This window comes from Misgurnus anguillicaudatus, chromosome 23, assembly GCF_027580225.2.
Source record: "Misgurnus anguillicaudatus chromosome 23, ASM2758022v2, whole genome shotgun sequence".
Taxonomy (NCBI): Eukaryota; Metazoa; Chordata; class Actinopteri; order Cypriniformes; family Cobitidae; genus Misgurnus; species Misgurnus anguillicaudatus.
In genome coordinates, this window is record NC_073359.2 from 7,823,267 (window position 1) to 7,848,397 (window position 25,131).

General features: G+C 39.1%; 5 protein-coding genes across 7 annotated transcripts in view; 3 read left to right on the forward strand and 2 right to left on the reverse strand.

Annotated features, from left to right (window-relative positions):
• capn1b (calpain 1, (mu/I) large subunit b) overlaps positions 1-8,560 on the forward strand; it is a 29,031-nt gene extending 20,471 nt beyond the window's left edge. For both annotated transcript variants that reach the window (XM_073862214.1, XM_073862215.1), the window contains 12 exons: positions 3,492-3,661; positions 3,756-3,767; positions 5,455-5,666; positions 5,826-5,865; positions 6,835-6,900; positions 6,991-7,048; positions 7,131-7,195; positions 7,312-7,379; positions 7,459-7,538; positions 7,609-7,722; positions 7,808-7,866; positions 7,969-8,560. In XM_073862214.1, coding sequence (XP_073718315.1) covers positions 3,492-3,661; positions 3,756-3,767; positions 5,455-5,666; positions 5,826-5,865; positions 6,835-6,900; positions 6,991-7,048; positions 7,131-7,195; positions 7,312-7,379; positions 7,459-7,538; positions 7,609-7,722; positions 7,808-7,866; positions 7,969-7,995 — 971 coding nt within the window. In that variant the 3' untranslated portion in view covers positions 7,996-8,560. The remainder of the gene's footprint in view (positions 1-3,491; positions 3,662-3,755; positions 3,768-5,454; positions 5,667-5,825; positions 5,866-6,834; positions 6,901-6,990; positions 7,049-7,130; positions 7,196-7,311; positions 7,380-7,458; positions 7,539-7,608; positions 7,723-7,807; positions 7,867-7,968) is intronic.
• Positions 8,561-11,071: 2,511 nt separating this feature from the next.
• On the reverse strand, positions 11,072-11,788 carry mrps28 (mitochondrial ribosomal protein S28). Its single transcript, XM_055216918.2, has one exon. The coding sequence runs from the start codon at positions 11,729-11,731 to the stop codon at positions 11,159-11,161; it is 573 nt and encodes a 190-aa protein (XP_055072893.2). The 5' UTR covers positions 11,732-11,788; the 3' UTR covers positions 11,072-11,158.
• Positions 11,789-12,925: 1,137 nt separating this feature from the next.
• sde2 (SDE2 telomere maintenance homolog (S. pombe)) lies at positions 12,926-15,453 on the forward strand. 2 transcript variants are annotated; one of them, XM_073862216.1, is made up of 8 exons: positions 12,926-13,103; positions 13,230-13,347; positions 13,607-13,718; positions 13,835-14,004; positions 14,262-14,367; positions 14,444-14,699; positions 14,754-14,882; positions 14,967-15,453. In XM_073862216.1, the coding sequence occupies exons 1-8, from the start codon at positions 13,002-13,004 to the stop codon at positions 15,180-15,182; spliced, it is 1,209 nt and encodes a 402-aa protein (XP_073718317.1). In that variant the 5' UTR covers positions 12,926-13,001; the 3' UTR covers positions 15,183-15,453. The 2 variants fall into 2 exon arrangements, with proteins under 2 accessions (XP_073718317.1, XP_055074440.2); XM_055218465.2 differs by having other exon boundaries at positions 12,929-13,103; positions 14,444-14,882.
• A 1,786-nt stretch (positions 15,454-17,239) lies between these two features.
• Positions 17,240-20,636, forward strand: wdr83 (WD repeat domain containing 83). Its single transcript, XM_073861862.1, has 9 exons — positions 17,240-17,475; positions 17,763-17,883; positions 17,972-18,077; positions 19,387-19,435; positions 19,531-19,657; positions 19,794-19,861; positions 19,943-20,051; positions 20,158-20,272; positions 20,350-20,636. Exons 1-9 carry the CDS (start codon positions 17,373-17,375, stop codon positions 20,506-20,508), a joined length of 957 nt encoding a protein of 318 aa, XP_073717963.1. The 5' UTR covers positions 17,240-17,372; the 3' UTR covers positions 20,509-20,636.
• A 999-nt stretch (positions 20,637-21,635) lies between these two features.
• Positions 21,636-24,372, reverse strand: LOC129453750 (persephin). The gene is made up of 2 exons (XM_055218115.2): positions 22,593-24,372; positions 21,636-22,505 (listed from the first exon to the last, which is right to left on the reverse strand). The coding sequence occupies exons 1-2, from the start codon at positions 22,672-22,674 to the stop codon at positions 22,099-22,101; spliced, it is 489 nt and encodes a 162-aa protein (XP_055074090.2). The 5' UTR covers positions 22,675-24,372; the 3' UTR covers positions 21,636-22,098.
• Between the last annotated feature and the right edge of the window lie 759 nt (positions 24,373-25,131).

The following is a 25,131-nucleotide window of genomic DNA, read 5'->3' on the forward strand; positions in this document are numbered from 1 at the left end:
GAGCGCAAAAACCGCCTTAACTGTAAATAACGCAACAGTCGCAATGACGTCGGTGTCGGCTAATACATCCTTCCCTCGCATCTCCATAGCGGAGCGTACAAGTCCGAGATATACAGCGCACCGCTCGCGGCAGTTGGGGTGCTATGCACACCCCTGAGACTGCAAGCCCGTCATACGTGGCTGCTCATCCCGTGCTGGGGGCATCGTATGTGCCACAGAATGCCAGGAGACCCGACTCAGGGGCATATCTTGCTATAAGAAATGCTGGGTCTGCCACGGGGTAAAATTGAAATGACACGCAGGTGTAATGGTTACACAGTGTATGCCGTTGCGCCACGCTCTCCTCGAGACTCGATCGTAAAACCAATGCTGAAGCGGTCTCATATGAAGCAGCTCGAGCAGTGTCACAGCCGCAGCATGCTGTCATATTTCCATGAGCTTCTGAAATTGTTTCAGAGAGACCGCGTACTTCCCTCGAATTAAACCGAGGCAAGTCAGAACTGACTGGTTGCGCACTCTTGTAAAACACGCCAATAAATCGACCGAGTCTATTTCCATACTGAGAAAAGGATCCTCTGCACGGGGCAAAGTTGCTCTTTTCCCAGCTGACCTGATGACTAAAACGAGCGAGATGCTGAAGCATTAAATCTCTGTGTTCGCGCACGTCTGCCAAGAACGAGCCATTATAGTTGACATAAATATAAGCAGAATGCGAACAACGCTCTCTCTCTCGGAGACTTTAATGCCGTGACTAGCACTTTCCTGGAGACACGGGGAGAGAGAGACAGCTCGAATGGTGTACTTAGTATTAATATGCCCACCCCACAAACGCAGAGCGAAAAACGGTCTAAGGCGAGGGGAGATGGGCACATAAAGTACACGTCTACAGGTCTAAGGCTGCAAACCGATCTGAACATTGAAATACGAGCCTCGGCGTATCATCCTAAAGGATACATTTGTAGAGCCGATGCGTAAATAAATCGGTCGTAACCCACCGCGTATTTTGGGTAATATGAGATAAGGCTGGAAAAACCTTATCATCATTCTCGGTAAGAGGGACCGGCTCGAAATGTCCTTCGCCAGCAGGACATCGACTTTTGCACGCAGTACATGTGCATCGGACGCTTTCACTATAGTGAAACGAATGCCCGTAGAATTTGGGGGAGTGCCGGTAATTGTATTTCGTAACCGAGGCGGACAGTGCGTAAAACTCAACGAGACGGGCTGGGAACTGAAGCGAAGCATCCAGGGACCGTACGAGGAGAATTAACGACACTACCGAAGTACCCGCGGTGGGGCAGCGAAGCGAGACAGGTGAAACTGCCGGTGCGTCTGCTGTGACAGCATAAACATCTACAGTATGTGTGTGTGTGACACTGACCTGAGCCCGCTGAGGGTGACGGTCGTCTGGTCTCCTGCGCGGAGAGCGCAGACTCCGTAAAAACACCCGCTGGCGATAGAGGAGAGGTAGGGTGAGCTGGTGTGCCCGCTCACGGCTCTCTCGATCCTCTGGAGACCTGGAGAGGGAAGAGGAATGCACTCTTATGTGTGGTTAAGTGGGTACCGGCTGGACAGCCGGTGGAACAGATGCAAACCAAGAATTTTCCACCCGACCCTCTACCGGGGGAAGGAGCGAATCACCGTCTCCTGAAGAGTGATCCTCTGCCAATCCAGGTCGCCCGTTACTGGCCACTTAAACTCCTGATTTTCACGGGAAGCGGCTAAGCGGGCGGGGCGAGCTGCTGACGACCGGTTCCCATGCGCTGCCAAGATGGGGTCCGAGGAGGGGAACAGAGGTGGCCGCCGCAGGACGCCGACGGCGAGAGGCAGACTGAGGAGCCGGCGTGGTGGACCAAGGGCAGCTCTCTTTCGCCGGGGCATGACCTAGGAGATCGCCTCAGTCTGCGCAGCGGAGCTGTACGACTCCACGGGCTCGCCGAAGAGGCCGGTCTGTGAGACAGGAGCATTCAAGAAGTTGTTCTCGTCTGCGTCCGTCATGTAAGCCAGACATAGCCAAAGGTGGCGATCTTGAACACTGTGGTGGACATCGCACGACTGAAGGTCGCGGCTTCCCTCGTAAATTTCTAAAGCCTTTGCTTGGTGAACCTGCAGTAACGTTATTGCGTGCAGGGCTGAAGCCGCGTCTCCGCATGCCTGATGGGCAGCGCCCGTAACCGGACGACTGTCTATACAAACACGGGAGGGAAGGGTTGGGTGGTCCCTCCAGGAACGCAGCTGCATCGCAACCCCCCGCTCCACTGAAGGGATCCCCCCCTTAGCGGCTCCGTTGGTGAGGGAGGTGAGGGGTGAAAGCTGAACGGCCGAGACGGCCGCAAATCACGTCAGCTCTTCGTGCCGTCGGGAAAGGCAGGCACAGGAGGTGAGGACCGTAGAGGCCCGGGCAGCTCCGAAGTACCAATCATGTGGGCGGAACGGTTCGGGCGGAGAGGGGTTAACCCCTCCAACTCTACCGCTTCCGCCGCTCGAGCGGGCACGGCCGCCATCTCCGGGATGACTCCGCCTCGGAGGGAAAAAACGGACACCCCTCTGATGCTGCAGAAGTGACGGGACCAGAAGGAGGTCCAATGGATTCGGCAGAAATCGCAGAACACGACTCTGCAGTCTCCACCGGAGCCTCAACCGGCTGAGGATGAGAAGGCCGGTAGGTGAAGGACGCATCCTCCGTCCTACTCGGCGTAGTGATGCGAAGAGCGTCCTGCGAGCGCTTGACAGCCGCACCATGGCGGCGTTCAGCACTGCAAAGGCGCGGACGTCGTTCCCATAGAAACGACAGTCGGCTCCGCAATCCAAGAGAGTTATGCTCTCACAGAGAGAACAAAAGCTCTCCACGAGCGCAGCCTCGGAGTGCTCGATGCGCAAGCACAAAGACAGCGCTCGTGACCGTCACTGGAATCCCTGTACTTCTCGCACCCAAGATCGCACGGAGGAAAAGCTATCCTGAAAAGGACGCTGATCTCCGAATATACGAGAGAGTGGCTGTCTTTAAAAAGACACAGAGCTCTCACGTATCACTCTTTAGGGAAATCACTCTTTTGGTGCTCAGCTGATGATGCGCACAGGGAGAGGCAACGCACACACTAAACTCAAAACAAAAAATATGCAGAGCAGTGGAATACTGCGAGCGTCCGCTGTGTTAGTACTGCTTGTCAATCAACTTCAGCAACCGTTCCCAGAAGAGCAGAAAGTAGCTTCTCAGTAGCAGATACTGCCGGCTTTCGAAGCGATAAAAAGCTGATTTCTATATTTGCACCTGGGGCTTATATACGCACCTGGCGGGGCGGCGCCAGCATTATGCAAATATCTCAATGCCAAGTTCATTGGCGTTTTAGTAGTATTCGAAGCAGATTGGTCTCTCTAAGCGAGTTCCCAATTCGTCGGTCACGACGTGACGTCGTAGTGACCGACTGAAAGGGAACCTAATCCTATCCCAAACCTGAAGTAATGCTAACCCTGTTTGTGTTTCATGACAGATACATTCTGGATAAACCCGCAGTATAAGATCACCCTCCTTGAGGAAGATGATGATCCTGAGGATGAAGAGGTTGCCTGCAGCTTCCTGGTGGCACTGATGCAGAAGGACAGACGGCGTTATCGCAAACAGGGACAGGACATGCACACCATCGGCTTTGCTTTATATAAGGTCAAAGGATAAAGTCACAGATGTCACATATGGCTTTGTTAAATATTGCTTTTTGTACTAAATTTGTGATTATTTTTTTATTTCTTTTCTGTAGGTCCCGGAAGAGGTAAGCAACTTTTTTGTGTCGTATAAATATACTCTTATCCCAGCTTAATATCCATAGACACACTGCAAAAAATGACTTTCTTACTTACACTGCAAAAAATTATTTTCAAGAAAAAAAGTATTTTTGTCTTGTTTTCAGTAAAAATATCTAAAAATTCTCAAATTAAGATGCTTTTTCTTGATGAGCAAATTTTTCTTGAATTTAGTGTTTAAGAAAAATGTTCAAGATTTTTGCTTACCCCATTGGCTGATTTTTTTGCTTGTTTTATGCACAAAATCACTTAAATGTAATATTTTTAGTCTAAAAACTAGACTTATTTTCTTGGGTCGTTTTGTTCATCAAGAAAAAGCATCTTAATTTAAGAATTTTTATGACATTTTTACTGAAAACAAAAATACTAAGATTTTTTTGTCTTGTTTTTAATATCTAAAAATTCTTAAATCAAGATGCATTTTCTTGATGATCAAAATGACCAACAAAAATAAGTCTAGTTTTTAGACAAAAATATCAAATTTAAGTGAATTTGTGCATAAAAAAGACTTACACTGCAAAAAAATATTTTCAAGAAAAACAATTCTTAGTATTTTTGTCTTGTTTTCAGTAAAAATATCTAAAAATTCTTAAATTTAATATGCTTTTTCTTGATGAGCAAAATAAGTCTAGTTTTTATATCAAATATCAATATTAAAATATAAAATTTAAGTCATTTTGTGCATAAAACAAGCAAAAAAATCTTAAACATTTTTCTTAAACATTAAATTCAAGAAAGATTCAAGAAAAATTAGCTTACCCCATTGGCAGATATTTTTTTGCTTGTTTTATGCACAAAATTACTTAAATTTGATATTTTTGGTCTAAAAACTAAACTTATTTTCTTGGGTTGTTTTGCTCATCAAGAAAAAGCATCTTAATTTAAGAATTTTTATGATATTTTTACTGAAACAAGACAAAAATACTAAGAATTTTTTTCTTGAAAATAATTTTTTGCAGTGTACCCCATCGGCAGATTTTTTTTCTTTGCTTGTTTTAAATTTAAATTTTATATTTTTTGTCTAAAAAGTAGACTTCTTTTTTAGGTAATTTTGCTCATTAAGAAAATGCATCTTGATTTAAAAATGTATAGATATTTGTACAAAAAACAAAAATACCAAGTAAGAAGGCAATTTTACGCAGTGCAACTACACCTGTTCACTGCAAAAAATGACTTTTTTATTTAGTATGTTTGTCTTGTTTTCAGTACAAATATATCAATTTTTTTGAATTAAGATGCTTTTTCTTGATGAGCAAAATGACTTAAGAAAATAAGTTTTAGTAAAAATTTTAAATTTAAGTAAATTTGTGCTTAAAACAAGCAAAAATATCTGCCAATGGGGTGAGAAAGTTTTTCTTGAATTAAGTGTTTACGAAAAAAGTTAACTTGAAATTTCAAGATTTTTTTTCTCACCCCATTGGCAGAAGTTCTTGCTTGTTTTAAGCACATATTCACTTAAATTGTATATTTTTTGTTTAAAAACTAATTTTTATGTAATTTTGCTCATCATGAAAATACATCTTGATATAAAAAAAATTCAATATTTGTACTGAAAACAAGACAAAAATACTAAGTAAGAAATTCATTTTTTTCCATTGTTTAAAATATACACACTGCAATATTACAAACTCTAACTTAATTATATTTGTTTTTTAGTATCAAGGCGCTCAGAGCGTTCACCTCAAGAAGGACTTTTTCCTGCGACAGTCCTCGTGCGGACGTTCACAGAGTTTCATAAACCTTCGTGAGGTCAGCGCAAGACTGAAGTTGCCTCCGGGCGAGTACCTCATCGTCCCGTCCACCTTTGAGCCCAGCAAAGAGGCCGACTTTGTTCTCCGAGTCTTCACGGAGAAAGCCACCGAAACACAGTGAGTCACACGGCATACACACCTCACATAAAACAATATTGAAACTAATACAAAAACAAAATATTTATACCACTGTCCGCCAAGGATTATAGCTTGTGCAGAACGTTACTTTGTATAGACAAAAACTAATTCATACTTTACTTTTGTTTTTTATTTTAGAGAGATGGATGATGAAATTTCATTTAACCTGGAAGATGAAGTAAGGAGTTTATGTACACATCTATCTATCTACATAGGCGTGGTTTCGAGTTGGGGTGTACACTACAAAAATGACTTTCTTACTTAGTATTTTTGTCTTGTTTTCAGTGAAAATATCAAAAAAATCTTAAATTAAGATGCATTTTCTTGATGAGCAAAATGACCCAAGAAAATAAGTCTAGTTTATAGAACAAAAATATCAAATTTAAATGATTTTGTGCATAAAACAAGCAACAACAAAAAAATTACCCAGGAAAATAAGTCTAGTTTATAGACCAAAAATATCAAATTTAAATGATTTTGTGCATAAAACAAGTAACAACAAAAAAATTACCCAGGAAAATAAGTCTAGTTTATAGAACAAAAATATCAAATTTAAATGATTTTGTGCATAAAACAAGCAAAAAAATACTTAGTAAATTAGTGCTTAAAACAAGCAAAGAAATCTGCCAATGGAATAAGAAATGTTTTCTTGAAGTAAGTTTACTTTTTTCAAAAACACTTGGTTTAAGAAAATTTCTTATTCCATTGGCAGATTTTTTGTTGTTGCTTGTTTTAAGCACAAATTCGCTTAAATTTGATATTTTTTGCCTAAAAACTAGACTTATTTTCCTAGGTCATTTTGCTCATCAAGACAATACATCTTAATTTAAGAATTGTAGGTATTTTTACTGAAAACAAGACAAAAATACTAAATAAGAAAGTCATTTTTTGCAGTGTACTGCAATAATTGGAAATTAGCGAAAAAGCTTCATGGATTTAAAGAATTAAAAGTATTTACCTTACGCTTCACAGTCTACCTATTTAAATATTAAGATTAGAGAAATAATTACTATTATAAAATAGATAAAGATTAGACAAAATTATAATTGGCTCTGGTTTTGGGGGGGCAGTGCCCCCCCTGCCCCCACAAACTCTGCATATATCTGTCTGTCTGTCTAACATGTACATATTTGAATTTGTGGATTAGGAGGAGATCTCCGAAGCAGACATTGATGAGTCTTTTAAAAGAATGTTCGCTCAGCTCTCCGGTGAGGTGTGTATCTGTCTACGTTGGTTTGGTGCTAATAATAAAGCATCACAGTGTGCATCAGATCAAACCTGATCTAATCTTTCTTTTATGCAGGACATGGAGATATCCGTTCATGAGTTACAAACCATTTTGAACCGAGTGGTCTGCAAACGTAAGCATTAGATATTTTCACATGCTCACTCAAATTCGATCCGTGTCTATATATAAATATCCTGCTGTTTTGTGTTCTCCAGACAGCGATCTTAAAACAGACGGCTTCGGTAGGGAGTCGTGCAGATGTATGGTCAACCTGATGGATGTATCCTTACATCATCTTAACATTGTTCACATTCGCAAGTGCCTTGCATTGCACCACTTACTTTTACTTTCTAAAAATCTAGTTTATATCGTAAAAGCTTAACTGATGTGACACAGAAAGATGGCAGCGCGCGACTGGGACTCGTGGAGTTTCAGATCCTTTGGAATAAAGTCAGGAAGTGGCTGGGAGCAGTTTACTGAGGCTTAAATGATACCGAAGGATTCTGGGTAGTGCTATCAACTAATAAACACGTGTCGGTTGCAGGGAATTTACAGACAGTTTGATCTGGATAAGTCTGGCACCATGAGCTCGTACGAGATGCGTCTGGCTTTGGAAGCAGCTGGTAATAATAAGAAGATCTCAATGTTGTGTTTGATCTGTATGTATGTGCAAACCATTTCTTTCGTTTGCAGGGTTTAAGCTCAACAACAAGCTGCATCAGATGCTGGTGGCGCGATATTCAGAGGGAGAGATGATTGATTTTGACAACTTCGTATGTTGCCTGGTCAAACTGGAAGCGATGTTCAGTAAGACATTCATATTATGATGTCTCAGACACTTAGCGATTAACATTCCCCTAACATTTCTCATTGAATGTGTTTTATCCAACAGAGGCTTTTAAAGAGCTGGATAGAGATGGGACAGGGGTCGCACAGCTCAATGTCTGTGAGGTGGGTTTTTTTTTTTTTTTTTAAGTTTAGATACATTTGCCATTAAACTAAATATTTTAAGTTTGTTATTCTGATGTGATGCATGTTTTCTCTTCTTAACAGTGGCTGTACATGACCATGTGTGGTTGATGTGTGGAAACAACCTGACCTCGCGGGATTTATTTCACACGTGAATCGTACAAAAACGTACGATTATTAAAAAACAATAATGATACCCCGCCCCTACGAACAACGTCACGGGCAAAAGCAAATCATACAAAAAATGCTTGTACAAATTATAACGAATTAGCCACCTCGTAAAATACATACGAATTGCCATGAGATTATGTTGGTGGAGAAGATCATTTAATGCTAAACAAGAAGGGCCAAAATCACAACCACAACTACAGCTTTAAAGCCATTACACCAAAGGATGCCAAAGCAATACATAACATACTGCCTTAAAAACACACCCAACCTAACTAATACACTGCAAAAAAATACTTTCTTAGTATTTTTGTCTTGTTTTCGGTACAAATATCGAAAAATTCTTAAATCAAGATGTATTTCTTGATGAGCAAAAAAATTTAATAAAAAATGAAAATAAGTCTACACTGCAAAAAATTATTTTCAAGAAAAAAATTCTTAGTATTTTTGTCTTGTTTTCAGTAAAAATATTTCAAAATTCTTAAATTAAGATGCTTTTTCTTGATGAGCAAAACAACCCGGGAAGGTAAGTCTGGTTTGTGGACCAGAGACGGCAAGTTTAAATGATTTTGTGCATAAAACAAGCAAAAAAACTTGCCAATGGGGTAAGCAAAATTTTCTTACATTTTTCTTGAATTTAGTGTTTAAGAAAAATGTTCAAGATTTTTTGCTTACCCTATTTTGCTTGTTTTATGGACAAAGGCACTTACATTTGATATTTTTTGTCTAAAAATTGGGTAAGTTTTCTTGGGTCATTTTGCTCATAAAGAAAATGCATCTTAAATTATTTTTTTTAGATATTTGAACTAAACTGCAAAAAATTATTTTCAAGAAAAAAATTCTTAGTATTTGTCGTCTTGTTTTCAGTAAAAATATCTAAGAGTTCCTGGATTAGGATGCTTTTTCTTGATGAGCGGGGCGACCCAGGAAAATAAGTCTGGTTTTTAAACCAAAGATATCAAATCTAAGTGCTTTTGTGCATAAAACAAGCAAAAAAATCGTCTAGTGGGGTAGGTAAAAAAACCTTGAACATTTTTCTTAAACAAATTTAAATTTAACATTTTTTGCTTGTTTTATGCACAAAAGCGCTTACATTTGATATTTTTGTCTAAAAACTAGACTTATTTTCTTGGGTCGTTTTGGTCATCGGGAGGGGGCATCCCAATTTAAGATTTTTTTTTTTTTTTTACTGAAAACAAGACAAAAATACTAAGAACATTTTTCTTGAAAATCATTTTTTGCAGTGTAGGGGTAGGCCGATCCTATACTTGAGTTGGGTATTGGGCCAATCTGGACCTTTTTTGCTGGATCAGGTTTTGGACTAACGGGGCAGATCTAAATCCGATACTGTGCGTTACTCGTGGTTGTTACTGTCATGGTAGAAAAGTCAAGACTATTATAAAAGCACCATAAACATTTTTATATACTATATTCAAAGTCTTCCTAATATATTCAACAGCTTTATGCGAAAAAAGGCCATTGAATAATAAGAAAATAATGCACACCCAAGTTACACCGTGGGTGTGCATTATTTTCAAATAATTCAAAGGACCGGAGTCAGTTATTCCTCTTATACCACAGTTACCACAAACATTGCTCTGGTGCCTATTTTTAAGACAATTGACAAGTTACGTGTGCGGTTATTTGAAATTAATGCATACCCACGGAACTTTTCTCAGCCAATCAGAATACAGCATTCAACAGACCCGTGGTATAAATATATATATTTATGCGTGTATACACACACACAATTCTAAATAAATAAAGAAAAATTTTGGATCGGATGATACTCAGAATTCAGGTATTGAAATCAGATCAGTATAGGAAAAAGTGCTGCGTATTTTGTCATTTGTACTGAAAACAAGACAAAAATACTAAGTTTGCAGTGTACTGGTAGCTTTTGCTTTAAGGACATCCTTATTATGCAATTACAAAAATAGAACTGATCATCACTACATGAATATAACTATAAAATGAATTTATATATCGCAAAGCAAATTAACGCTTTATGTTAAACTGCATGCCACTAACCCTAAATTTTAGAGATGCACCAATATATCAGCCAATAATCGGTATAGGCAAAAAAGCTATTTTGCACACTATCAGCTAAAACATATGGCTGATATAATCTGTCAATCAAAGAGAACAGAAAAATGCAATTAATTTGTGCATAGATAATGTAAAGAAACATCACTAGTTTCAATGGTCATTATATGAATGAATAACATTCAGAACATTTTATCATCTGAATTTAGTTAATGCATAACTAAATTTAGTTAACATAACCACCAAAGTATTGGCCGATAGTTGGTCTGAATAACCAGCTATTGGTGAAAAAAATTTATATTGCATCTCTACTATATTTACCTAACAAAAATGCATTACAGTATGTAGTGTGATATACTTGATAGTTAAACTTATTAGCCTTTGAATTTTGCACCAATATGGCCTTGATCTCTTAAAGAATTGTCATTTAAGATGCAGAATGTCATGTCAGTGTTATGATTTAATATTTAATCACTGTGAAACTGTTAAATGAATTATTATTAAAAACATTAACTAAGCTATTGTAGGATATTCAGGGAATTCTGTGAATGTTTTTCTTTTTATGTGTGCATCTTAATATAAACCAAAAATAAATGACTTGAAAATGAACTTGTCTTATTTGTCACTTGTCTTGTTATACTATATGTAATTATTATACAAGTGCCGTAGCCCTGGAAAAAAACATTTTTAGAAAAAAATGTAATGGATTTAATGGTTACAATGAGAATAGCATTGGGAACCCTAAAGTTATGAGTCCAAAAATACTCACAAATTTTTTTTTATTAAACAGTTGATGTTTTATAATGGTATTTGTAATAAAAAAAAATTGCAGGGAGATACATTGTTACTACACTGGTAGTGACAACCAGTTTTGCCTTTAGTTTAGTCAACACAACCATAATAAACCGTAACATGTAGTTGTCTTATTTGGCCATCTCATGTGTTCATAATAACCAATAATCCATTCCAGATAAAAGGTGAAATTATCCATTTAATATCTTACACAACACAATAAAAAGTCCATCCACACACAGTTCAATCTCAGTGGTCTCCGTGGCAACTACTCCTTCGCCTTGGCATCTCTGCTCTCCAACAGTCCGAGTAAAGTAGCGTCCGCCTCCAGCAACGTCGTGTCCGTGGTCGCTCCCAGGAACCGTGAGGTCAACTCCAGATCCTCCAATCTCAACCTCACCCTGCTGCCTCTCTGGTACCTCTGTCCGTCCACAGAGGGCCTCTTACACACACAGTGGAACTTCCCACCGAAATCTATATATAAATCGTCATTGACGATGTGAACGATTTTCCCAGTGACGATCTTGTCTTTGGCTGGACCCATTTGCATGAGCGATGAATGTCGTAAGAGCGATATAAACGAAGTTTCATCCTTGGATCTCACCGATCGCACTGCTGCGTCCCGATCGCCCTTCTGCTGGAGGTCTGAATGCTGATCGTACGCGGTTGCAAACCCGCCCTTTACCCTCTCGGCTGATTTATCATCCGTGCCTTTATCTTCTCCAGTAGATCCACTCACGTTGGAGCTACATAGTGATTTGAGTGTGGTTAAAACGCAAGGTTTTGGCAGTAAAGTCGATCTGACTCTCACGTTGTACACCACTTTACAGAGCGCCGCCATTTTGAAACGTCACGGAGAGCAGAGCATTCTGGGAACGTAGTTTTAAAAACGGTTCTGAAAGTATTTTAAAGTAAAATGTTACATTTATGTTATTATGATTTTAACTATTGTAATGTATTTATTAACAGTTTTTAACAGCTACAGGCATTTTACATGCTTCTATGTCCGAAGATGAGGACAAGGAATACAAAATAAAAGTTCAAATTAAAACATAAAAAATTAAAGCAGGCATTCAGCTATGTTTACAAAAAAAGGAAACACTGAAAATGAATAACATAATATAATACAAAGCAATTTAATTTAACAACAACATACAAATAAAAATAAGTGCCTGCAAAAAATGCTTTTCGGTCTTGTTTTCAGTAAAAATAACAAAAAAAAATTCATCAAGAAGAAGCATCTTAATTTGGGAATTTTTGGGTGTTTTTGCTGAAAACAGGACAAAAATACTACGAATTTTTTTTTTTTGAAAATCATTTTTTTGCAGTTTTGCATTTCTTCATGAGGCTTCGAAACTTTTACGAATCTTTTGTTTCGAATCAATTGGTTCGGAGCGTGTATCAAACTGATTTTAGCAAACGAGGCTTCATTACGTCATAACTGTTTCGAAAATCCGATGGTTCACCACTAGGGGGAGTTGATCACAAATGACCAGTGTCTAATATGGTTAGGTGAACTCGGTTCAGTTTTATTATGCAGGTTCATAAAACATGCACCCTTCTGACTAATAACACTACCATTTGTCTACTTTTAGATTAAATGACAAAAATGTGCATAATTAAAAGGGGAGATAGTTTTAATAATTTGTTTGCCCTAAATAAAACTAAAATCGCATAATACACTTATAATTATGTCTTAATTATGTTAAACATATTTTAATACAAATCCTGAAATTATTTTGTAAAATAAAGTGTAAACTGTTTGGACAGAGCTGCTTTAACACTATTTTGACCAGCAGGTGTCGCCAGCGTGTGTGGTGTTTCGCACGCTTCGAAAAACTGAATCAATTTTCGAAGTAAATGGTTCATTTGATTCGAAGCTTCATTATTAAACCAGTTCATTTTATAATAAAATAATTCATTGTAACAACAGAGATATTTTACTGTTTTCTTAGAAGAACCCGAGCATAAGGAGACATTAAAAAACTTTTATTTACGCAACTGACCATTTAAATTCTCTCGGATTCCGTAGTTGCGTCAAAGTACGTCACAGGTTTACCCGGAAGTTTATAAACACGTCTTCTAGAACGGGCAAAGAAGAGGAGGAAAATATGGAGCTCTTTGTCGTTTCCCCTGATTTGAGGTTTATTAATCTCACCATCGGTGTGAACTCGACTGTCAGTGATCTGATTGATCATTTTATTACTAAAGAGGTGAGAAGAGTTTAGCGTTAATCTAAAATGTGTTAATCTGAGAGTGCGTTGTACGTTTAACGGTTGTTTGTTAGTTTCTTTAATAATGATTGTTAATGTAATCTTCAAATGTTTTTTTTCTCTCAGGCTCTTTCTTTCACAGACTTTTATGTGACGAATAATGGACGCATATCTGACAGTAATGACTTGCTTCAGTCCGGAGTGGTTTATCGCGTGGAGCCTCGGTTATGTGGGGGCAAAGGAGGTAACTCGATATTAACAGATTAACACTACATTCAGTCTTCAACATTTAATATGACGTTTTAAGAAATACCAAATATATTGCTACAGTTATTTTTTTTATTGTTATACACTAACAAAAGTACCACGATACTTACCTTGGTATACGAGTATGGTTATCATTATGATGATATGGTATTACCATCTGATTCACTTTATTAAAAGGCATTGTGTTTCCAAGGTGGTGTTTTAATTTTTAATTTTAATGTAATTTTTTTCTGTAGGTTTCGGCTCTATGCTGAGGGCCCTCGGTGCACAAATTGAAAAGACAACAAACCGTGAGGCCTGCAGAGATCTGAGCGGAAGAAGACTTCGGGATGTCAACCATGAGAAACAGTAATGTTGAGGATTATATGTTTGATGTTTTATGATTTTTAACATTAGATCACCATTAATCACAAGTGTGTAACATACTTGGGTGGATTGGATAAGCATGTGTTTGTTTCGTGCAGAATGGCAGATTGGTTGAAAAAGCAGGCGGACCGAGAGGCAGAGAAGGAGCAGCGGCGCTTGGAGCGCATTCAGAGGAAACTGGCAGAGCCGAAACATTATTTTACAGACACCGATTATGAGCAGCAATGCCACGACCTCTCTGAGAGACTGGAGGATTCAGTATTAAAAGGTAACTTGGGATCAGAAGCACCATTCACTTCCATAGTATTCTTTATACCTACTATAGAAGTCAATGGGGCCTCTGATTGTTTTGGTTACAAACATTCCTTAAAATATTTCCTTTGTGTTCATCAGAACAAAGAAATGTATACAGGTTTGTAAAAACATGATGACAGAATTTTAATTTTCGGGTGAACTATCCCTTTAAGTCTTGCTACTGAGAAAAAAAATCTTACTTAAATTTCCAAATGTCTTTACATTCTTCAGGCATGCAGGCTTCTTCTAGTGGGCTTGTGCAGGCGGGCGAAGGTCCGAGTCGCAAGCGCCCGACTCCAACCGATAGCAAAAAGAAAGCAAAGAAAACATGCTTGTGGTAAGTGTAAAGAAACCCTTAATGATGTAATTTTGATGAATAATAACAACAATAATGAATTTAATTACTCCAATAGGACTGGCCTAGGGGGAATGGAAGACATGGGCTCTTCTGGTGAAAGCAGTGATGATAGCGACAACGAAGCATCTCCTTCTACCTCTTCCTCAGGCTCTGAAGCTTCTTGTAGCCATGAGGTCCCCAAACCTGCTTCGCTGACATCCACCACCAGGGAGCAGGACCGTACAGAACCACATGATCAACCCAGCAGTACCAGCAGCTCCTCCTGCAGTCCTGCACCCACCTCCCCAACACCCAGCCAAGAGAAGGAGGAGGTGCAGAGGGAGACAGAGAAGGAGGAGGTGCAGAGAGAGACAGAGAAGGAGGAGGTGCAGAGAGAGACGGAGAAGGAGAGTACAGATGAGATCACGCAAAACAGCAGCACCGAAAAGGAGGAGGTGCCACAGACACAACCACAGAGAGCCCCAGCTGAGAGCCCCAGTCAGATAGAGAAAGTGGTGAGATTTGCTTTTGTCAAAGGTGGTGGTGTTCATTTTTAAGTTTTGTTTATGATCTCTTGACCTTTTCATTTTTGTATTTAGGTGGAAGGGCCACTGGATCTGCTCTCTGTGAGTGGGGTGGAGGAGTTGGAAGTTTTGGGTCTGGAGAGGCTGAAAAAAGAGCTGATGGAAAGAGGGATGAAATGCGGAGGAACGCTGCAGGAACGCGCTGCTCGTCTTTTCTCCGTCCGAGGACTGACACCAGATCAGATCGACCCTGCCCTCTTAGCCAAACCTAGCAAGGGCAAGAAAAAATAAAACATTTTGAGGGGGATATTTTTGTATCTCTATTTTGGTTTGTAAATGGCATGCCTGCAGTTTTTAAGATTTATTGTGTAAAATGTAATACTTGCAGCAGCCATTTACAGAAAAAAAATATTAGTTTGTAGTGCATATTGAGCTAGAAAGTTTGTTTTTGTATCTGGTCAGATGTAAATAACAATTTTGAAATGTCTAAGAGCTTTTTCAGTTTTTTGTAATACTACTTGGACCTATCCAACCATTAAATCATATCTCAGTTTAACACCAATGGTTTTGTTATTAATTCATTGTTTGCTTTTTTCCTCTGTAGTTTTGTTTAACATGCCAAGTTAGCAAAGGTGATAATCCGGCTAACTAGCTAGTATTTTTTAAATTTTACAGTCGGTGCAAATGTCAAATTTGGTTCATACAAAGTTATACAATGTAGCAACTGATCACATCCTGACTGTGCATGATATTAATAATACGTCATGCAATTGTTGTTGTGACTGACACGTGTGATGTCCAGAACATTATTCATATTGCATGATGTTTGAATTGTATGTGTGATATGATCTATTTTACTCTCAGAATTTTGGTTAAATTAATTGTTCCTACACAATTTAAAGGTGCCATAGAATAAAAATACTGCATTTATCTAGGCATATATGAATAACAAGAGTTCTGTACATGGTAATGACATATTGTTAGCCTCAAGAGGCGTCAAAACGCGCTATTTGAGCGTAGTTGGACGCTTGAACATTTTGAGTTTACTCGCTTCATCCACGCGTGAAATTCTAGTCATTCGAGACATTCAGATGTAAATTCGCATCATGGGAGGGGCTTGTATAGCTCAAATTGAGTAAACTTATCAGGTTGTTTGACCTCCTCACTCAATTTCTAACAAACAAGATCCTTTTAATTCCTGTAGTAGTATGAAGATGTCTCATGTAGCGATGATGATTGTCCTTTATGGTTGTTTTCTCTTCTGTAATCACGCCACTGCTAGGCAAGCTCCTGATTGGTTAACATGGTGCGAAAATCCGCTAAAGTTCAGATTTTTCAACACGTGCCTTTATTGGCCATTCACGCCATTCATGGCGTGCTATTCACGCTTACTGCGCCGCAGGATGCCTATTCACATCTTTGCATGACTTAACATGTAAATAACTCGCGCTTGCCGCCTATTCTGCGTCTGGTGTGAACGCTACATAAGTCTGCTATACTGGTAGGCATTTGGTTCCAATAAGTCTTGGTGTTTCAGATTTAAAAAAAAAAAAGGTTTTGATAAACACAATTAAAGGTAATATATAAATATTTTATCTTGAATATGCAGCATTATTTGATGTGGTAAAGTCAGTTTAGCTAAAGACCCTACTTCTTAAAAAAAACAATAGCATTTCATTTATGGCACAGTCCAGCAAAGATGCACTGTAACAAAACGTAGAGAGCGGGATGCTTCTGCATCTAAAGCGCATTTGATTGGACAGGAAATTTGATGGGAAGTTAAATGTGTAGGATGATGTCATAAAAATGTTAGACATTTTTAGTGCATGTGCCAAACTGTAGGTTTTGAATGCTTATATCTTCTATATGAGGATTTTGTCAGTGTTTTGAACCATACCAGTTTATATTTATTCTTAAGCCTAACATATTTATACTGAAAGAAAAAAAGTTTAATTTTAATTTCATGGGGGCTTTAAAGGGACACTTCACCCAAAAATGAAATTCTGTGATAATTTTCTCATCCTTATGTTGTTCTAAACCTATATGAATTAATTTTTTTCTGATGAACACAAAAGTATATTAAATATATGTTTTCCTACTATGGAAGTCAATGGTTATAATCAGCTGCATGCTTACCATCATTTATTAAAATATCTTCTTTTGTGATCATCAAAATAAAAAAGCTCATACAGGTTTAGAAACAACACAAGGGCAAATTATGACAGAATTGTAATTTTTGGTTGGCCTATCCCATCTTTTAACAATCTTAAAACAAAGGAAAAAATGAAATTGGTTCACATGACTCCTTTAAGAAAACTTTAGTGGTCGCCGACACAGCAGGTGGCGCTCACAGCAGCATATCACTTCGTTACACATTCACAGAAGAAATGTTTTGATGCAGTCTAGAGAAATTTTATGCAAGCTCGTGGTTTAGATGAACACATTAGTTATTAAAAATGTGTTTACACTTGTATTAAAGTAATGGCGTTTCCACAGCCGCGTCCTCTGGGCCCTCAGCTGCCGAAGCATCTGCTCCGGACTATAGACTGTCAGCAAGGCGCTGTGAGAGCTGTGCGCTTCAACGGTGAGTTTCATTTAAGGTAGAAGTCTGGTTTCAAAAATCCGACCGACAAAAACTAATAATGCATTCAAATATCAGTAGTTTTTGTTATTTAAATAGCTTAGTACGCGCAAGCGATTCTGATTGGTCTATCGTGACTAGCGCTGAGAATAGTAACGGGTAATTGTTGACACAGCGGTCTCATGGCGTCTCCTAATTAAATGGACAATAATAGAAACATTTTATTATAGTAAAGTCATAGTTAATTTTCATAAGAATGTGGATGAGTATCTGTATCTGTGTTTATCCAGCTGATGGGAATTATCTGTTGACATGCGGCGGTGATAAATCTTTGAAGTTATGGAGTCTCAGTCGCGGGACTCTCCTGAAGAATTACACCGGTCACGGATATGAGGTGCTGGATGTGGACTCGTAAGTGTTTGTATTATATGGTATTACATTTATTTAGGGGATTGTTCTGTTGTTGTTTATATTAAACGCCTAACTCTTGTGGTTTTAGCTCTTTTGACAACAGTCAGCTGTGCTCGTGCAGTTCAGATAAGACCGTCATCCTCTGGGATGTGGCCAGCGGGCAGGTGACACGCAAACTCCGCGGACATGCCGGGGTGAGACGGTTTTCATTGTAATCATGGTTCCTTCTAGGGAGTTGTGGCTAGAAATCTCGACAGATGAGCGCTGTTTTCATCCTACCCCCAAACTTAAAGGAACATGCCAACTTTTTGGGATTTTAGCTTATTTACTCTATCCCCCAGGGTTAGATAAGCCCATACATGCCTTCTCATCTACGTGCATGCCGTAACTCTGTCTGACGCAGCCCCGCTAGCCTAGCTTAGCACAAAGACTGAAACCACCAGACTATGGCTGCGTCCGAAACCGCATACTGTATAGTAGGTACTGAATTAGATGAAGTACCTACTTACTTGGCGTTAAAACAGTAGGTACTGTATAGTATGAATGCTGGTAGTATGAATGAGATTCGGACGTACTACATCCGCCATGTTGTTACATCACGTGACATACGTCGTCATCACGTCATGTCATTTCTCACGCGAAAACAGCAGCGTGCCTCTTCTTCGTTGGATAACTCCTCGTCCGGGGCATCATGGGATAGTGAAGCGTCCATCGTATGCACACTGCAAAATCTAACCGGAAGTAGTAGGTCATCCGGGTACTTTTCGCATACTGTTTTTCGAATACTATGTATTCGGACATACTACTCGCCTCGCCTACTGCTTTTCGCGTACTATATAGTATGTAGTAGGCGGTTTCGGACGCAGCATATCACTTTTGGGGTATTTCGACTCGCCTGAAAAGTCCGCTCCCCTTCTCCCTCTCATAATGGGAGAGGGAGGGTGTTACTGCGCGGAGTCGAAGTACTCCCAAAAGTGCTATTACGCCATAAAATATAGTTCATCTTTTAAATCCGCTTAGAAAAGCGCTACGTTTTATTTTGTACCACCAAACTTGCTCGTATAACTACTCGTCTTAAATAGGAAAAACGTTGATGTGTTTGGTCACTTGTAACTTTATCTCTGATTGGTACCATTGAATGAATGGGGCTAAGCTAAATGCTATCGAAGTGTCGCAGCGCGCTCCAGTATCAACAAATCTTAGTTAAGGTAATAACATATTTTAATATTGAAAATTAAAAAACAAGGGGTAAGCAGTGGACTGAAGCCGTTGGTTGCAATTCACCAGCACCTCACCACTAGATGTTGCTAAAATTTACACACTACACCTTTAAATTAATTTTACAGCAGTGGAAATTAATAACATTGCTTGTAGAGGTACAAATAAATACATCAAATGGAAAAACAAAAACAAATTTGCAGACTTAAAAATATTAAAACTAGCCTGCTGATATTATTTTTGGTATTTGTTCACTGTCATCATCTTGTTGTACTTATTTCCTAGAAAGTGAACTGTGTGCAGTTCAACGAGGAGGCGACTGTGGTGTTGTCAGGTATGTCAGCGTTAAATGGATGTAAAGGAAGAAAAAAGTTATATTTAAACGAACAACAACAACAGCTCTAAATCTGTGTATGTTTTTTTGTTTAGGCTCTATTGATGGTACGGTGCGGTGTTGGGACACTCGATCCAGACGAATGGAGCCGATCCAGATCTTGGACGAAGCCAGAGATGGAATCAGCAGTCTGAAGGTGTCGGAGCACGAGCTGGCAACCGGGTCAGAACCAAACTAAATTTATTAGGGCTTCAGGTGTACAGAACTACAGTTTGTGTGTGGGAATCTAAAACGTTGGCTCCATTTGTAAAGTCTAAAATGTGGTAATATTAAAGTGACTATATTTGTCATGTTCTAGGTCTGTGGATGGCAGAATAAGGCGTTATGACTTGCGGATGGGTCAGCTTCATGTGGATTTCGTTGGAAGTGAGCATTTTTTCCTGTGTTTCACATGATAAAATGAGATTACGTTTATTGTTGTTATGATTTTTTTGTCATTTATTACAGGTCCCATCACCTGTGTATGCTTTAGTCGAGATGGACAATGCACGCTAAGCTCAAGTTTGGACTCGACTCTGCGTCTCATAGACAAGAGCTCAGGGGAGATGCTGGGAGAGTATGTACAACACAAAACAGGACCAGTGCTATAGAAATACAATGAGAATTTGCTTCTTTATAACCTGTGTAAATCTTTAATGAATCTATATCTGTGTAATGCCCAGGTACACAGGCCATGTAAACAAAGGCTATAAGCTCGATTGCTGTCTGTCTGATAAAGACACGCATGTTCTCAGCTGTTCAGAGGACGGTCGTGTTTACTACTGGGATCTGGTGGAGGTAAGATTCCCAGAGCAGGAAAATAACAATAATTGTAGATTAATAATTGTAGTTCAAAACATGAAATTTGTTTTTAGGGCTCTCTGACTTTAAAACTGCCTGTTGGGAAAGCTGTTGTCCAATCACTATCGTTTCACCCTACGGAGCCCTGCCTTTTGACTGCTATGGAAGGGCGTGTTCAGGTATGGGGGGCGGAGCCTGATGATGAAACTGTGAAAGATATTAAAGCCGAGTAATGGGCATTGAATATCGAACACATGAGCGGGACTCACGAGTCATTAAATGAGAAGAAATGCCATTGTGCTGTTTTTTTGTATGTTTATATAAAGTATAATAAAGTTGAATATGTTACAAAAAAATGATGTGCTGGTAAAGTCTTTGATTGTAAATTGTTTAAAATATTACGAACATATTTTAAGTTAGAAATTTGCATTTAATTTTTGAAAAATCTTAAAGGATTAGTCCATTTTCTTATAAAAAATCTAGATAATTTACTCAACACCATGTCATCCAAAATGTTGTCTTTCTTTGTTCAGTCGAGAAGAAATTGTTTTTTTTTTTGTTGAGGAAAACATTCCAGGATTTTTCTCATTTTAATGGACCCCGACACTTATTAGTTTTAATGCAGTTTAAAATTGCAGTTTCAAAGGACTCTTAACGATCCCAAACAAGGCATAAGGGTCTTATCTAGCGAAACGATTGTCATTTTTGACAGAAAAATAAAAAATATGCACTTTTAAACCACAACTTCTCTTTTTCCTTCAGCTGTGTGACGAGCCAGCGCAACCTCACGTAATTGCGCAATGACATCGAAAGATCATGTGTTACATATATGAAACGCACATTTGCGGACAATTTTAAACAATAAACTGACACAAAGACATTAATTAGTATCATTCCACATACAACAACGGCGGAATGGTCCTCTTTCTCCACACTTGTAAACACCGGGGCGTAGTTTCGATACATCATCCATGACCTCTTGATGTGATGACGTATTACGTGAGGTCGCGATGGCGCGTCAGAGGATCGGAGGAAGATGAGAAGTTGTGGTTTAAAAGTGCATATTTTTTATTTTTCTTGCCAAACATGACAATCGTTTCGCTAGATAAGACCCTTATGCCTTGTTTGAGATCGTTTAGAGTCCTTTTAAACTGCATTAAAACTGTTGAGTGTTGGGGTCCATTAAAGTCCATTAAAATGAAAAAAAGTCCTGGAGTGTTTTCCTCGAAGAAACGTGGTTTCTTCACGACTGAACAAAGAAAGACATCAACATTTTGGATGACATGGTGGTGAGTAAATTACCTGGATTTTTTAAAAAGAAAAATCAATCCTTGAAGCTTGCCAAGTTTTCTTTTTTTACTGGGTTAGTTAATTCAGACAAAATAAGCACAACAGCTTTTACTTGTATTTTTATTCAAAACTGTAAAAATATTTACAAAGCACATGAAATAAAAAAGATTAACAATAATTTATTAGGCACTAAAAGTGGGTTTGAAATAAATAAATAATTTATAACACATAAATATGTTTAAATTTTGGTTCGGATGGACAAGACCTCAGACACCTTATAGTGTTCCCAAAACTAAACGTCTCCTGAAAGTTTTGACATTGCACAAAATTAGCCAATTAAGCCTCGTTATAGAAAGCAATATATACAACTCTATATGATGCATTTTCCATACATACACATTTTTACATTCATAACCTGTTTCTTACGTGAGATCTCTATACCTGAATTAATGCAGTACAGCCTTTAGTTTAAATTCAAAGGCACTAATAGGATAAACAAACTTTTAAAAGTCTTTACATGGCCACCCTCGACTCTACCCCATACATGCACATGCTGCGGCAGACAGTTTATCCACTTTGTGCCAACGATGGCTGTTGTCGAGAAAGACCATGTCTTCGTGGTGTGTGGGGCGACAGCAGGACTGGTGATGCCATTGGCCGATATATTGTAAAACGCCGCTCTGGAGGAGATTGGTGAGCGTCAGGTCGTGGTTGGTGGCGATGCGAGGGCAAGACCCGCTGCAGTACTTAAACGGCACGGCCTCGTCAGAGTCGTACCCGAGCCCGAGGTCTCGTACCTGCAGCAGGATGGAGTGCAGGGCACATGGGGAGTCGACACTGCGGGGTGATCGGATCTCCCTTTCCAAATGCTTTTCTAAACCGTGTTTTTCTTCATGTTCACCTCCTTTTCTCTCTTCATTGTTGAGAGGTGCAGTCGGTCCTGTGAAAGAGAATATGGTGGTTTTTGCATGTAATGTTCAAGAACCCACTAAATGCCCTATCCCCAAAGGTCATGACCTCCACTTACCCAGTAGCGTTCTAAGCCAGCGTCCTTCTCCCGCTTGAACACAAAACAGCAAAATGGTGATCTTCAGCATTGAACACATCATGCTTCTCTGATTCGCTTTGGTTCACTTCTTCAGGATGAGAGCGTAGGTGATGCTCGGACCATCTCTTATATAACCGGGTTGGGGCGGAGGGGACGATGAGGTGCGGCCAGGATGGGAAGGAGGTGGGATAACCCTTCTGTTCCCAGTTACTCACCTGGTCTCACGGCTACACTTACTTTACTTTTATTTATTAGATTGCTTATATTTTCTATTTGTAGACATGTTGGAGATCCATAGGAATTGCTCCATGCCATGGGTGGAGAATATGGGAAATTTAGTGTAAATGGGAATAATTGCTTAAAGCTGTGGCCTGTTTGTTGCCTGAGGCTGTGTTGACATTGATGGAAGGGTACATTTTTTTAGGATGAATAACTGTGAAGGACAGATTTCTCGTTGTAGAACTGAACATGGAAAGTTTACGTTTATAAAACGGGGGAACAGAGAAATGTAAGGGTTAACTGCGTGAAAGATGGATGAAAGGGTCTATAATTAAAAGAAACAAAAACGACAGAAGTTATTTGAATGGAAATTCCATGAATAATGTCTGTCTTCAGGAACATAAATTCGGGGATTTAAATGTGATTTTTTCACTATCTACATTCCTTATTTAACTATGAAGACATGAATCCTGCAATGCTGGAGGAAACGGTGGATGCGCATGGGGTTATATTGGGTAATGCTTTGTGTCCTATGTCTATATTATGGTATTGTCATGCATGCATAAAAGGCAAATTAACATATTTAAATTTTTACAGATCAAAAAGCACATCTGTCTGTCTGCTCATCCGTCTATGGAATTATGTAAAGGAATGTAAGCCATGCATTTTTGGGTTTAAGGCATCAAAGATTCACACTGTAAGTATATTTGACGAGATTATTGTGCTACATGGATGATTTAAATATGTATAATATTTTGTAAATTATTTGCAAAAGGTTTTATACATTTCATAAATTGTTTCGTTAATATTTATTGTAGTCTAAAGATGAGACGTTACACTTTAACTGATATCAACTTACTGCACATTCAATATGTGTACATTCGGCTGCCAGTTGAGCTACATGAACTACAGATGCAGTTAGATATAACTTAAACATTTAAAAGTGCATGAGTTGGGTTATGTCAGCTTAAAAATGTTTTCCAATCAGACATTTATCAATACTAAAATAACTAAGATCAATGGAAAAGGATTTCAGCCAATCAGACGGGTGGTTTAAGTCTGACACGGGACTATAAAACGATCAGCTTCACAGGAAAACCGGAGAGTCTGTCTTTATTTATCATCTCGATTTATGATAAAGATTCATGTCAGGTCAGTTTCCACCGGTCGTGTTGGCTCAGAGCTCCTTACAACCTGGTTAAATCTAGACATCAGGTGAGAATCGAGAGCGCTAGGGTCTCTGCGTCCCCAGACAGACATGCATGGGAAACATCGAGCTTAGTCTGTAAGAAGTAATAGATTTGGAATACAACATCTATTTGTCTCGCCAGTGAAATAAAACTACGATTTATTCCTCCTTGATTTACTCATCTTTGTTTCCCAGAGATACAGAGCATTCATTCTTGGGATGAACTGTGAGAATATACTAGAAATAATGGTGAGGACGACGATGATAATGACAGTGATATTGATAACAAGATATGATAATGACATGATGAGGATGGTGGTGATGAAGATGCACATTGTTGTACACTGTCAGGATGCCCTATCCTAAGCAGGGTAAATGCATATAAAGTGGCTGGGCTTGATGGCATCCCATAATTTTTAAGATCTGTGCTGAGCAGTTGTCTGGTGTGTGTAACTTGGACATAAGCAACAAATATGAAAAGATGCTATTCATTAATTTTAGTTCTGCCTTTAATACTGCGATCCCATCTAAGCTCATAACCATCGGGACCTTGGACCTTATCACCAACACACTACAGTCAGCTTATGCTGCGTTCCAGAGCCCATCCGAACCAGTGGGACGTGGGACTTATCCTACCTCCAACTAGGAAAAGTGCACTGGAATGCATGTCGAAGTGGAACCTCCTACCGGCGAACTCGGGGGAGTTTGGCGTACCCTGACTTCGCAAAATTAAGTCAGAGGATAATGGCGGCGCCCATGGAGTCTCGCCTTGTACTTGGTACTATAAACTGTACTTCTCTGCTTGTTGGGTTGTTTTAGACACTGTAATTTGAACACAACTTGTTTTTTATATTATGGCATGAAATTGTCGTTATTTTCTGTTAGCATGAAGCTTAGCATGGCTGTCATCCATGTTTTCCGTTTACGCTCCATTTCAATTGCCTGGAACGCTTTGAAGTAGGAGCTAGTACACTTCAGGAAGGATAAGTCCCACGTCCCACTGGTTTGGATGGGCTCTGGAACGCAGCATTAAAGATGATTAAATAACAGGATCAGACGCAACTTCTCAAACCTCATCCTGAACAATGGTGTACCACAGGGTTGTGTGCT

Coding starts and splice junctions, on each gene's coding strand:
- LOC129453750 (XM_055218115.2), bottom strand. CDS start 22,674: ATGATGTGTTCAATGCTGAAGATCACCATTTTGCTGTTTTGTGTTCAA. Junction 22,506..22,592: donor CTGGCTTAGAACGCTACTGG/GTAAGTGGAGGT, acceptor TCTCTTTCACAG/GACCGACTGCACCTCTCAAC.
- mrps28 (XM_055216918.2), bottom strand. CDS start 11,731: ATGGCGGCGCTCTGTAAAGTGGTGTACAACGTGAGAGTCAGATCGACT.
- wdr83 (XM_073861862.1), top strand. CDS start 17,373: ATGGCGTTTCCACAGCCGCGTCCTCTGGGCCCTCAGCTGCCGAAGCAT. Junction 17,476..17,762: donor GAGAGCTGTGCGCTTCAACG/GTGAGTTTCATT, acceptor GTGTTTATCCAG/CTGATGGGAATTATCTGTTG. Junction 20,273..20,349: donor ACTACTGGGATCTGGTGGAG/GTAAGATTCCCA, acceptor ATTTGTTTTTAG/GGCTCTCTGACTTTAAAACT.
- sde2 (XM_055218465.2), top strand. CDS start 13,002: ATGGAGCTCTTTGTCGTTTCCCCTGATTTGAGGTTTATTAATCTCACC. Junction 13,104..13,229: donor ATCATTTTATTACTAAAGAG/GTGAGAAGAGTT, acceptor TTTTTCTCTCAG/GCTCTTTCTTTCACAGACTT. Junction 13,348..13,606: donor GTTATGTGGGGGCAAAGGAG/GTAACTCGATAT, acceptor TTTTTTCTGTAG/GTTTCGGCTCTATGCTGAGG.